This window comes from Haemaphysalis longicornis, unplaced genomic scaffold (assembly GCF_048455015.1).
Source record: "Haemaphysalis longicornis isolate Haplotype H1 unplaced genomic scaffold, Haemaphysalis longicornis Haplotype H1 scaffold_8, whole genome shotgun sequence".
In the NCBI taxonomy this organism is placed as follows: Eukaryota; Metazoa; Arthropoda; class Arachnida; order Ixodida; family Ixodidae; genus Haemaphysalis; species Haemaphysalis longicornis.
The window spans coordinates 190,702,590-190,716,410 of NW_027526445.1; the positions used below are offsets into that span (position 1 = coordinate 190,702,590).

Sequence of the window (13,821 nt, forward strand, 5' to 3'; positions counted from 1 at the left end):
CAAGGACGAAAAAAACAAGGACGAGCGCACTCTAACAACTGAATTTCATTAGTGCAGTCAGTGTATTGTCAGTGCCTTGCAGTTAATGTATTCTACTTGCTAAAAATATGCTTTTCTGTCTACGTAGTATGTCATGCATTGCTTCAGCAGTAGCTTTGGTGCAGCCTTCCCTGTATCAAAATTGCAGGCAAGAGGATTTTTATTCTTTTCCAGTGGGTTGAAAGTGGCGGTGCAGACTATACGCGCAAGAATACGGTACTTAGTCACCCATAAAATGGCTATAAGACAGAGTTCCCATAGGGCTGCTTCAAACGAAGTAAATGGGAATGAAAAAATTAGACTGCCAGCTGTGCAAACGCATGAGTTATGCCATTAGAGACTAAAACTGACCAAGTGATAGGCAAAAACAGTTTATCGGCGCTAACTGAACATTTTCGTCTGACCAGCCCTGTTACGGAGTCTACGAGGCAGTTCGCCATGCAGCAACTGTTCTGCAAACACAAACTACACCGCGAATGCTGGCCCTACCATTCAACGATGCGACACGACTTGGATTATGCACGGACATCGCGCACTCAACCACCGAGGCCCCCTGCATGTCATTCCAAACAAGATGAGACTCCTGCACACGTGGTGGTTATGTGGCAAGGACACTGAGGACAACAATGGGGAACCTGTGGGGCACACTGTGGGGCAAGTTGGCACATATCTGGTCTAACTTAGAGCACGATTCAACAAGGACAACAGAAAGACGACACGTGCTTGTGTCTGTCATCTTTCTGTCGTCCTTGTTGAATCGCGCTCCAAGTTTCCCCAAAAAAAGGGGAACCTGCTTCAGGCTCGAGCGGTGCAGCCGTTGAGGTTGCCCGTCTGTGACTTCACCGGAGTCGCTCACCCGCCGATCTTGTCGCGCACGTTCTGGTAGCTGTGGGTGAGCCGGGGCTTGAGGCGCTCCAGTTCCTGGTCAAGCAGCTCACAGACGCGCCACTCCTGTTGGGCAAGGCCCCCCAGCTGCACGTACAGGCGGCTGGCCTGCAGGAAGGAGCCCTCCTCGCCCTTCTTGCCCGCCTCGCCCGACAGCAGCAGCTCGAAGAACCAGTGGTACTTGTTCGGGTCACGGCTCTCCTGCAAGCGCGGTCTGCAGGGTCACCCCTTGGGCACTCTCCTTTTCCCCACCCTTCCGGAAAAACACCTCATCATTCCCCCACAACTGGATGCCCACTGATTGAGTATTCAATGCTTGGAACACCTTCACGTTCTTTCCAACTTTCCTTCAAATAAACCCGATAGCTCAACCATTAATGTGTGGATGTACTGCATCAGGCATGCATGCTGATGGGACACAACACCACGATTAGCTGACACTTTTTCATCTCTTCCGATGCATTTCATCATTGTAATCATCGTCGCCCGACAAGTTGATGCCCACTGTGTCTCCAATGATTCGAACACCTTCACTCTTTCCAACCCTCCTTCAAACCAACACCAAAAGGTCAACCTCCATTTCAAAATGACTTGCTGCATGAGGCTTGCATACTGATGACCTGGGTTTGGGTCTCAACAACTTCGCCAGTTATTTTTTTCTCAGTACTTAGATTGCGCGCCTACTTAACTCTTTCGCTACCGCGCCTATCAAAATCGATCAATTTGATCGATACTTTTGGGAGCGCCTTTTCATAGCGTTCCAGGCGTTTCTCGAACAAGTAAAGCTGTTCGGAGTTAGATCAGAAAATGGCCTTTCAAAATCAGTTTTGTTTTCATTTTTGCAACGGAAACGTGATTTTTGACACGCTTTTGAATCACCTGGTTGTGGAAAAGGGGCGTGGTCATCGCGCCTCAAGGCTACCAACGAAGAATGTGTGCAACTCGTAATTACTCTGCACCAGCGCTTGTTTTTTGCTATCAGGGCGTAAATGGGGAACTAGCAAACGATTTTCAATCGTCAGGTTCACGCTCTGACAGTAATAATCCCCGAAATCGGCTGAAAATGTCAAGCAGTGCCTGGTTGCAAAGCTACTTTATGATTTTAGGCAGTTTTATTGCCTTTGCGCAAGTTGTCCTATGTACTCTGGTAGTTCTACTTACCCCAGGACCATTCCCAAACAGTTTACAACAGTTTCGGTTTCGTTTCTGCATCGCGAAATTCATATTTAGCGCAACTACGCAGTTACCCAACTTCAAGGCTAACTGCCATGGCGCCTGAAGCGTCCGCGACTGATCCTCGAACAAAGCACGCCGCTCCTCATTTCCCCCCACCCTAACCCAATTTCTGCGATAAGAACTTCAGATGCAAGTCAAAAGGTCACACCCAGTCGCCAGATATCTGTTCCGCCGAGGACAGCGCTTCAAACCGGCCTTACACTGCCAGCTGTTCGCCTTCCAGTTTCGTTTTCATGCGAGGGTATATCCAGGTGTCTAATGTTGCTGCTTAGTTGAACTGTCTATTCGGACGGAGTCTCTGATAAGTTTTTGTACTGTTTCTTTTGAAAAATGTTAGGCGGCGCTGCAATAGAGGAGGCTCGTTGTGCTGATCTTTTTTAGCGCGCGACTGCTACTCGGCCAAAGATCACAGGGGACGATTCTAGCTCATCGTACCTCATTTTTGCGAGCAAGGCTACAATTGCGAGTAAGAAGATGATAATAAAGCTCAGCTTTATGTTTTGAGAGATAACTGACCGTGAACGACAACAAACATCAGCCACGGCGTTCCGTTTTCAACTTCATTCATGTTTTTTTCTGCATCGCGTGCTTGTCCCAAATATTGTGCTCGCTGTAAATGCAAAGTCAGCCATTGACAAGATGTTTATACGTTATGTGGGGGCAAATTGGTGCCTCTGATAACGTCAAACCGCCAGATTTATTCCAAGGAACCACCCAAAATTGCACAGTTTGAATTAGAGGTTGGGCTTCACCGCATGACACGAGCACCGTGCGTGCTAACATTTTTTTTTTATATCTGAAAAACTGTTCCGCGCAAGTCGACATTTTTTTTAGGGTGTGTTTTTGAAATGTTTCCCTGCAAAATGTATATTCTAATTTTTTTCTACTACCGGTGGTTTGATATACACAACTCCTTTTTTATCATTTTTTTCGACAACTTGACAAAACTTTTGATTTTGATATTTTTTTTCACAACTATGATATATGAAAACCTTTAAAAAACTGGTGTTATTGGAAAGGCCGTTAAATAATCTGCATTTTGTGCTCCTGCAATTAGTGCCTAAATAATTTTTTAGCAGAAAAAAAAATGTTTTCTTGGACCCCCCAAAATTGGTCAATTTTCTGCGGTAGCGAAAGAGTTAAGGGGGGACACACTCCTAAAATAGCTCTTTTTAATTTTTAAGTACTGTACTCTGTACAGTACTGTACTTAAGTACAGTACTCTACAGTACTGTACTGTACTTACTGTACAGTACTCTCTGTAAGTACCGTACTTAATTACTCTGTGAAACATGTCAGTTTTGCTGGTTTTTCCCCACTGATTTCAAATATGGCCTTATTTTTTGTGTCAGTCACTTAGTTACCAAGATAGTTAGAGATAATTAGCCATTTTCGGAGGAACAATATACAAAGCAGTGTTAGCCATAAAACTGTAATCTTTAATTTTTCCAATACTATGATCCCTAGTGAGTGCAATAAGAGAAACGGTTTCTTGATGCACCGCTTGGAACTAATTTTACAGATAATTAAACTTCAGTGTTTGAAATGGGCACTCGAAATCCTTAATAGATACGATTTTGCAACTAATTTTTCTTTAGGACAGCTAAGAGTGTTTTTTGCCACCAAAGAGTAAACTGGAAACAGCCATGTATTGATTGATAAACATCACTCCCTGCAGTGCAAATGGTTTTGCTGATAGCCCATTTGTTTAGTTATACATTCCCCTCCCATTCCTATTTCCTTGATGCGTTTTTATAAATTTTATACAATTTTATACATTTTAATGTTTTATACTTCGGAGCGTTATGACGTTGCATATTTGAATTTTGTTTGAATTTGCGAAATTGCATTTTTTCAAAATTATGTACTGAAACTGTTACCTGCTGTGTATTTCATTGTGTGAAAATCAGTGTGTATCCATATGTTTCATTTTGTTAGAGTTTGTATAAAAGCTCCCTGCGTGATACTGACATTATTGTGTAAGGGTTCATGGGCCCAGTCAAGCGGTTAAGTCTGCTTTTAGCCCATGGACCTCTCCAGATGTATTTCTGGGAAATAAACTGATTGATTGATTGATTGATTGATTGAAATGGTTCTTTGCCACTGGTTCCACCGAAGTTTAATGAGCTGTAAAATTCGTTCCAATTGGTGCACCAAAAAACTGATTCTCTTATTGCATGCACCAAGGTTCATAGTATTGAAAATGTAAAGGTTACAGTTCTGTGACTAGGAATGTCTTGTCGATTGTTCCTCCAAAAATGACTAATTATCTCTAATTATCTTGCAAACTAATTAACTGACTCAAAAAATAATGTCATGTTTGAAATCAGTGGGAAAAAAGCAGGAAGGCTGACAAGTTTCGCAGAGTTTACTTAACAATTAAAAGGAGCTGTTTTAAGAGCAGTGCCCCCATTTAAAGTACTGGCATTTCCTTCACTTACTTTTTGAAAGTTAAGGTGGTGGCTATGCCCCATTACAAAATGGCAAATGGAAATATGCGTCCCCTGGACAGCAAAGGCACTGCACCAAATGACTCGCAACAGTCTTACTATTTAGACAAGCTTCTGCGGCTGCCAGGGAGCCAACAAGAGAACATGAGCACAGTCGCCCCAGCTTAACACCCACCTCAGCCCCCTGTCGTTTCAGCATGTATCCACTAAGCTCACTGACGGACAGATGGACAGACATGAACGTGCGTCTGTTATCCAAGAAAATCTCAGTCGTCCATTGCTGCATGCGACCCTTTGCACAAAGACAGCGTTTCTGCCAGGACCACTATCACTTCCATTCCCACTTCCATTCCATTCCCATTCCCACAAAAGATAGATTACACGTCCCGACTCAGGGACGTGTAATCTATCTTTTGAAAGTGGGAAAGAGAATGGGTGAGGAAAAATCCTACAGGGAGGCGTTTCTGAGTAACCTTCAGTGTTCGGGAAAAGATTTGCAAAAGTTCTAAAGTTTCATTTAGAACAACAGCTCAGGTTGGTTTCACAGGTTCTTGAATAGACAAAAGAATGTAACGCTTTACTCGTACGCAACAGTGGATGCGGTAAGCGAGAGGAATTCCGGCCTCGTGCGTCAAAAGGCTCACCGAAATGGTGGCCATGCAGGTTCCCCAGTCGGGCAGCGTCTCCGGCATGATGCCGCCCAGGCCCAACCGCAGCACGCGCTCCACCACAGCTCTCAGCTCCTGCATCTGCAATGCCGCACACAAACACGTCAGGCCTCAACAGTTGGCCACCTGAAATGTCAGGCGCCCGTCTCAGACCCCTATTTGGGAAGATTTGCGGGGAGCTTTGGATGCAATAGCTATCTCAGAGCCCCTCCAACCTAACCTTAGCAGCAAACTAGTCGGTGGATGTGCAATTAACATCAGCGCATGAAAAGGAAGTTACTACGCAAGTTTGCTGAACTGAAGCATGCGCAAGGGGAGCTTTGCCTCGTCAAAGCAATCACGCACTCTGCGGTCAGAGTGTACGGCAGTATGCTAATCCCACATCAATTACACATACTAGTGTACAACTGCAGAGCTCCCCAATATCAGTGATATGGGGACATGCAATTAAGACAGCGTGAAATCAATGCCACATAGAAAAACTTCAAATACAGTGTAGACCGCTGATATTGTATGTCGTGAGAGCGGCGAAAATCCGCACTGTAAGCGGTACCGCACAAAAAACAAGATATGCGCTCTGCATGCCCCAGGTGGCGCCGTCATTCCAAGATCAGCTTGCACTGGTTCGCACGTCCGAATCGGCCGCTGTTTTCCCATAGGCGAAAATCATTTTTACTTAGTATTTTCAGAATAAACAGGTAAGTACAGTGTAGACCGCTTATAACGTATGTCGCGGGAGCCGCAAAAATCCGCACTATAAGCGGTACCGCACTATAACCAAAAAGTGCGCGAATTCAACCAAATCGCCACCTATCTTTTAAGTCATCCTAAATTTTTTATCACCCAAACGCACAGCACCTAAAAACGAAGGCAGGGTCTTTATTTCGTATTATTTTTAACATCAGCCGCTGCTGCAGGGTCTCACATTGCAAAAGCGCGGTCTTACAAACGGCGAGTGCGGCTTTAACTTCCGTTGTGTTTGTGTTTTGAAAGACCATGGCTGCGTTTTTTGCGTCTATGAAGATGCCGCAGGACATGATAAGAAAGGCCAGCGGGATTTTTTTTTTCACCCCACCTTGTGTTCACGATGCCGAAGACGGCTACTTATCAGCGCAACGTACTGGTGGTGGAAACCTTCGCGCGGCTCGCTTGTTCGGAAAGAGCGGTGGCTTATCTGCACAATGTTCTAAAGCGTGAACCGCATGGAGCGATTTCTCGCGAAAACGTGCAGCGCACGCCGCAGGCGCGGCGACGCCGGCGCGGGCGGCGCAGTAAGAGGCGGCAACATGGCGTCGGCACTGGCCGTGAAGCGGTGCAGGCAGCTCCAGCGACAACTTCTAACCGCTCGCTGAAATGCCGCACGAGGCGCAAGCGAAGATGCTCATGCAAGAAAAGAGCTGATAATGTGACCGCAAAGTGGAATATAAACTGCCATCCACGCTGCTTGTGAAAGCGCCCATCAAAAAATACCGCGGTGGTAAGCCTAAACTAAAGTCCCTTCATCTGATCGAGGGACTTTAGCCTAAACCAACTAAACGTTGGCCTAAACACCTCTGGCGCGGCTAGCCGACTCGGGGCGCTACGAATCTCCCGCCGTTAGGTGCGCGTCTTTCCATTGGTGCAAGTCACCACTGCCACGCGAAGAAGCCACCGCGAGCGCGGAATCGTAGACGCGAGCATGAAAAAAACGCACGCGCAACGCCGATGTGCACAATTCATGTGCGAAAACGGGCCATGCGGTTCACGATTAATAGAAACAACTTGCCACGCGCGGACGGGGAGTCGGTCGCTATCTTCCGAGGTGCATCAAGCAAGGACAGCTGTGGTTATCACGTACGCGCTAACTAAAGGGTGCCTATTTTTTCTTCTGTGTCGAAGTTAGAGGAGAGCAAGGAGTGCGTGCTGCGTCAAATGGCCGATTTCATCATCTTTTTTTTTCTTTTGCTACCTTAAAACGATGCCCCAGCTGCGCCGGTCGATCAGCAGACCCGCTGAAAAACTGCACTATAAACGGTATTGTGGTTCGGCCAACTGCATCTTAAGCGGTATGCTTATGCATTGAGTTCTATGGGAGGCAAACCGGTGGTCACAAAAACCCGCATTATATCCGGTCCCGCACTATAAGCGGTTACGTTATAAATGGTCTACACTGTACTGTCGTCGTTCCCGGTGCAAAACAAAACCGACCACAAAATGCGACCTTCGTGTGAAGCTTGAGCGCAAACCAAGCAGCGGTCCGCTCGGGAAGTAAAATTAAAGTGTCCCAATAATCGTCGTAACACACTGCATAGCATTCCCAACCTTGTCGAATCCCCAGTGCTTGCTTCCCCGCATGAGTCCGGCGAGCAGCTCCAGGGCGCAGCGCTGGTTGCTCTCCTGGGTGCTGGCAATCTTGGACATGAGCACCCGCTCAAACAGGGGCAGGAAGGCCGAGCCGTAGTTGCGGAACAGGCCCTGCACACACGCAGGAGATCGAACACGTGCGGTGAGCAGCGGCAACGCCAGGCCACCGTTTCCTACGCACCAAAGTCAGCGCAGGCTTTCCGTGAAGTCACTCAACCGTGGGACGCTGCAAAAACACTTTCAATGCGCAGCTTTCTTTGCCAAACATCCCCCCCCAATACGGACCACGCAACGCCCTGCATTTGCACAAAAATTCATAACTGCCGGAGGTGACGCATTTAATCTCTGTTATAGCGTAAGATAACCGCTGGTCATTAAGGGTAACAGAGTGGATCCCTAGAGAAGGCAAGCGTTGCAGGGGGCGGCCGAAAGTTAGATGGGCAGATGAGATTAAAAAGTTTGCAGGGATAAATTGGTCACAGTTGGCACAGGACCAAGGTAATTGGAGAATAATGGGAGAGGCCTTTGCCCTGCAGTGGGCGTAGATAGGCTGGTGATGATAGCGTAAGTGGAGATAACTGGTTGAACACAATGGGGGAAAAAAAAAAGGAAAATTTCATTCTTTACTTTGAATTTAACAGCCAAACAATGTTATTTTGCAGAAGCTTTACGTATTCACGTAATAAACTACCAGCGCACAAAAGGCAAGGCACGAAAACAAGTAATGTCCGACAGGACAGCACTGCTGCAGGTTACTCCTCCTTCCGTCTTGTCTTATGTGCGCTGATTGTTAATTGCGAAAAATCAGCAGCTCGGCCAATATTATTCAGTCCTCCTGAACTGTACTGACATGCTCTTCTGTATCAACGCTTCCCTGATACTCTTCTGACTCTCTTACATCCCACCTCATCACCTGTATAAGGAGCCCTATCTGCAGATGGGTAACCCCCCAAGTGCTTCGATACTTAATGTTTCTCTGACTGAATGTGCGTTTTCAATGCCAATAAGAACAATACCCCTGCCATACGGCAAACCGAGTGCTATTGAAAGCAAATGACATCACCTACAAATGACATTCTGTGCAGGTCCACATGGTGAAATAAATATTTTTTAAGAAAGCGTTCACAATTAGAAACCTCAAAGAATTGCAAGATGATACTGCACATGCATCAATAATGTCTTTGCCTCTCATTTTTAGGACAAAAAAATTTAACTCTTTGAACTGAAAAAAGACTTTCTTCGTTTTAGGTGTCACTCACATTACAAGCTAATACGTGTGAGCAATAAATTTATATCTTGGTAAGATGCACAGATGGTGGGGCTTTGCAAAGGTATTTGCTTTTTTTTTTTTTATGTCATAAATCAACACACAGGGAATATTACTGATTTGCTGGTAGGTTTTAGAAGCAGTGCCCTGCAGTCTGTTACTGGACTTTCTTGTTTAGTGAGAGGCCCCCGCTGTCTAGACTATTCATTCTGTTTGGAAGCTAATGCAAATGTGTTCCCTAAACTTATTGCAGGGGCACACTGGTTTTGGAAACTTTTTCTTCGCTTTCCAACCAATTTTGATGAAACTTCATGGGCTTGTTCAGTTTTTTAGCTGATTTCAAATATCCAATTAGTTTTAATGTAAGGTAATTAGTTTCCAAGTTCATTAAAAACCTTCTCAGATTGTTCTTGAGAGCAATAGGAAAAAAAACCTATTCAACAAAATATTGCCAGCAAGACCTGAATAGATACCACAAGTTATGGAGAATGAAATGTGGGAAGCAGTTTCTTGTTCGGCAACCACATACAAGTTTCCACAAATCCTAACTTCTAGGTTTGAGTGCCCCTGCCGACGAATTAAAAATAACGCTAATTATACAACTACTGAAACACAGAATGCAAAATTTGCTTCCCTTATTGGATGGTTTAAACATTCAACTTCACAGCGCAAAAGAAATTATCTTCCTAGCTGCACTACATGCTGGGATGTACCTCACGAGAATTTCCTATCACTGCAATACCACTCGTGGTGAAGAAGTGGGAAATTTTCCAAAGAACTGTTTTTTTTTTTTTGTCGAAATCGTGCCTTTACATCTTCTAGAAGAAACTGGTGCCGTTCCAACTATGTAATTTTTTAGAGGAAAACTGTGCAAATCAAGAGAAAAGTGATACCTAAAAAAAATAATTTTTTGGGCAATTTTTCTGTCCGAAAGACCTATGTGCCCTCTTAAGGGGGGACGTGGCTTTCAAAATCAACTTTTTTATTGCTTCGTGGATTTTGATGAAAATTGGCACAGCAACTGGAAATGCTTCTGTGATAACACCATAAAAATTTCAAAGTAATATTTTGAAAACTTTTTTATGTATTAAATTTTCTTTCTGTTCCGCTTGTACCGAGCTTGAGCGGCTTATAAAACACGATAGAAAACTTGTTCGAAGTGCTTTGCATTCCCAAATGAATGGACAAGGTCGTGACAGTTTTAGAATTTTTTTTTTACTACACAATGTTTTTTAGTTTTCATTTTTTTAGAGGTTAATGTGCAACAGGCATGTCAACTGTGAACGATTATTTGAATAAATAAATCACAAAAAACAAATCTGGAAAACGAAGAGTGTCACGACCTGAACAGTTCATCAAGGAATGTAATGCAAGAAACGGAATTAAAATAGACCCAGCGGTCACGAAGAAATCCCTGGTACAAGCGACACAGGTGGCAAAAAAAACTGTTTTGAGAAAACGGCTTCCGAAGTTGCAACATAGGTTTCACATATCAAAAGTCGTCACGGTTGTAGCCTCTCATGTCCTTTTGAACATGGGGCTTCTGGAAGGCCTTGCCTTGAAATTGGAGTGCCTTTTACAGCATTTCTCTTTCCAGAAAACATCATTTTCAGCTCCTCCGTGAAGAGCACATACCCCCCTTTGCAGACCAAATGGAGGGGGAGATGGGTTTCAATGGGCTTTCAATGCAAAGTAGGTTAGCTGGTTGGCTGTATCGCACTGGACAACCTCCTTTTGCAGTGTTGTCACCATGGCAACAGGTTAAGCATTTTTTTTACTTAAATTTGAACATTTTTGGCTTTTTTTTATGTTTTATCTTGCCTGGCACAGCAACTTAGTACTCATACGTGCAGGTGTTCATTGCCAAAAGTTTGCATACCACAAGGATGAAAATGAGCTACTTTGAAGCTTGGTAGAGTATTCTGCATAACTCCCAACTTCAATGCAAGAGCATATTTTTTTACTACTTTGGACATTCAAGGCACCCAATATTTCTCGCAGCACAGCCAGTATGCCCTAAGCAATGGTATCAATAATTTCCCTAAAAAAATCACTGTTAAATGCTGCCACAGTAACGTACATTTTTAACGCAGAGAGCATATTTTTATTCCTATATTACTAACTCAAACCTGTTTGCATGAAAATTACAAGTGCACGGGAAATGTTGCGCAAGAAAGGCGATATGGCTCGCGCGCATCGCAGCGCACGCTTACCGCGACATATCGAACTTTGATTATACCTGATATGGCTTGTCAGGTTGCTTTTAAGATTAAATCTAATGTCGCAGGCATTAATTACAAGTAATGGCGTTCAATCGTAACCGGTTGCCTAGTCATGTGATGCTCCAATGCGCGTCGGCTATGCCGTGCGCGCCGCAGCGTCTGACGCGTCGACCGTTTCTTTCTCAAGGCTAGCGAGCCCACAGTCAAAACACAGCAATAACTAAGCGTGTAAACATCGCAAATCCGACTAAAAGTTCACTTCACGAACCGCTATCGCAAGCGCGCACACCGCGTCACCCTCCGGGGTCTGGCGACGGTAGAGTCCCGCGCACCACGAAGCGTTCGATGACCTCCGCCTTTCGAGCCACACAACTTCCCGTAATCTGGCTCGCTATCTCTGGCATTCCCATCGCGATAACGTCCGTGTTGAATACCACAGATTGAACAGAAACTCGGCCGAGCAAAGCGGCGAAAATGAACTCAACCCGCTCGCTACGCAGCTCAGGCGGCCGCCATCTTGCGTTGCGCCCGCGACATCCAATCAGCAGGGTCGTCGTTCTGCGCCCCGACCGGAGGACCAATAGCGCTTCAGCATCTATTTCTAGCTTCGTTTGTGCGTCGTTTCTTTTCTGCCGTTTGTGCGTTTGTGAAGGAACGAAGATAAAAGAGACGAGCGGAACCGGAAAGACGATCGCTCGGCCGATCTAACCATATCAAAATGGCCGCGCCCGGTGGCACCGTTGCGGAGATAGAGCGCTCCGAAAATTGCCGTTTTTTCGCCCTTTTGCGCTGATAGTTTGTCACCGCGCCTGACAAAAGTATTTTTTTATGCCACTTTGCGACGCTTTTCAGCGTAAAAACTTTGCAGGCGCACAGAATAGGAAACATAGAAGCCGAATATGTGGGTTTCAAAAAAACGATGTTTTGGTCATTTTTCCGAAGTTGAAAGCCGCGTCCCCCCTAAAATCACTGACTACAATTCACATAAATATCCATTAGTATTCTCGTGCAGCACCAAGCTAATGTCATTAACAGCTAATGTGACCAAATTCCATGTGTGACAGGAACATAAGACGAATAACAGCAGAACAACAGGCACCTTGAACATGTAGAAGCGCTTGGCGTCGAATCGGTCGTGGCCTTTGCGCTCTTCCAGGGAGAGGTAGGTCGTCAGCTGCTCCACAAAGGCTTCCGAGTTGAAGAACTCAAAGACGGCCGCCTCCGACTGAAAAATGGGAAAAAAACGTAACTGGGCACTGTAAAACAACAGAGGCACTCGGTGTGAACGACCGGGCTCGAAATTAACGTTGCAAGCTAGGTGAACGCAGCAGAAAAATTGCAGCTGGTACTGAGCTTGGAACCAAGTGCAGTGTATTATTTACCCCACGCGTGAAAACCTCAGTGTGAGTGTGCTGCGTTCAGTGGACCACCCAGGATGACCGTATTTTCAAGCGTTTAACCCCCCTGCATATAACCTGCAGCCCACCTCCCGTCAACTAAAAAAAATATATATATCCCTGCATATTGTACGTAAAAGGATGGACCAATACCCAAGCAACATTACACCTTTGTTTATGCAAAAGAACTTAATTAGCTGACTACGTAACTAGATGACTTGCCGCACACATTTTTTCAGGTTGGTATATTGTTGAGCTGTGGCTGCGAAATAAGCACTGTCAATGGGACAAGAGTGGCTTAGTCGCTAGTACTGCTGTAGGGACCTCATGGCCCATTGCGCATTGCGGTGACGCGGCACCAAAATACCTCGCATATAATCCGCAACTCTACTTCACCCCTGAATATTTTGCATTTTTGGTGCGGGTTATACGCCCGAAAATACGGTAGGTTTGCTTGCATGTCTAAAATAGAGAAAATAAGCTGTAACAGTTGATAAGGGGGTAGGATTATGTTTTCTTAAGTAAACGGTCCACCTTTGTGTCCTTTTGAGCACTACTGAATTAAATTTAAAAAAAAATAAATAAACGCAAATTTTGCAGTTTAACAAGCCTAAGCTGCCCCTGGGCTATGATGCGTGCCGTAGTGGAGGGTCCCAGATGGGTTTTGACCACCTGGGGGTCTTTAACGTGCGGCAAAATCTTGGCACGCAGGTGTTTTCTCTTTTCGCCAGCGCGGCTTGTATCGAGCTCGTGTCCTTTGGCTCAACAGCACAACGTCTTTGCCACTGAGCCACCGCGGTGAGTACTGAAGTACCTTTTATTCGGAATATGCTAGACGCGCAGAAAAATAAATGCAGGAGGTCTCGAGATGTGAACAGCAGGCCAAGAGGGGCACCCCCACGCATTACCAGAGCACATCTAATGTGACTGCACTCATTGCATGAGTGCGTACAGGTCTAAGCGATAGCACAGCATACCGGTTTGTGGGACCACTCAGTTGAGCCACTGGAGAGAAGTCATTAATGCAAAATGAGCTCTGTGAAGTTCAATGTAGGCTGGTTTAAGTGGAGGACCGAAAGCTCAAAGGGGCCCCAAAGAGAAAATACAAATTTGGTTCTTTCAAAGAACCACTCTTGCCGATAACAGCGATATCAATCTTGCCACAAACTTCAAACAAATAACGGAGATATTCAGTAAAACAGATGGAGCAGCGACTTTCCAGCACCGCCTCGGAATCTTGTTTGCGTGATGATTGGAAGACACTGATCAAAGCCATGGCCAAGGAACACGGCTCAACGATTGGAGTGGGGCCTC

At 45.3% G+C, this 13,821-nt stretch overlaps 1 protein-coding gene across 1 annotated transcript in view; it reads right to left on the bottom strand.

Annotated features, from left to right (window-relative positions):
* Window positions 1–13,821, bottom strand: part of LOC144149793 (proteasome activator complex subunit 4-like) — an 85,745-nt gene that overhangs the window by 18,770 nt on the left and 53,154 nt on the right. The window contains exons 30-33 of the mRNA XM_077681434.1: window positions 12,210–12,335; window positions 7,580–7,732; window positions 5,255–5,359; window positions 896–1,125 (exon numbers count right to left, since the gene is read on the bottom strand). Coding sequence (XP_077537560.1) covers window positions 896–1,125; window positions 5,255–5,359; window positions 7,580–7,732; window positions 12,210–12,335 — 614 coding nt within the window. The remainder of the gene's footprint in view (window positions 1–895; window positions 1,126–5,254; window positions 5,360–7,579; window positions 7,733–12,209; window positions 12,336–13,821) is intronic.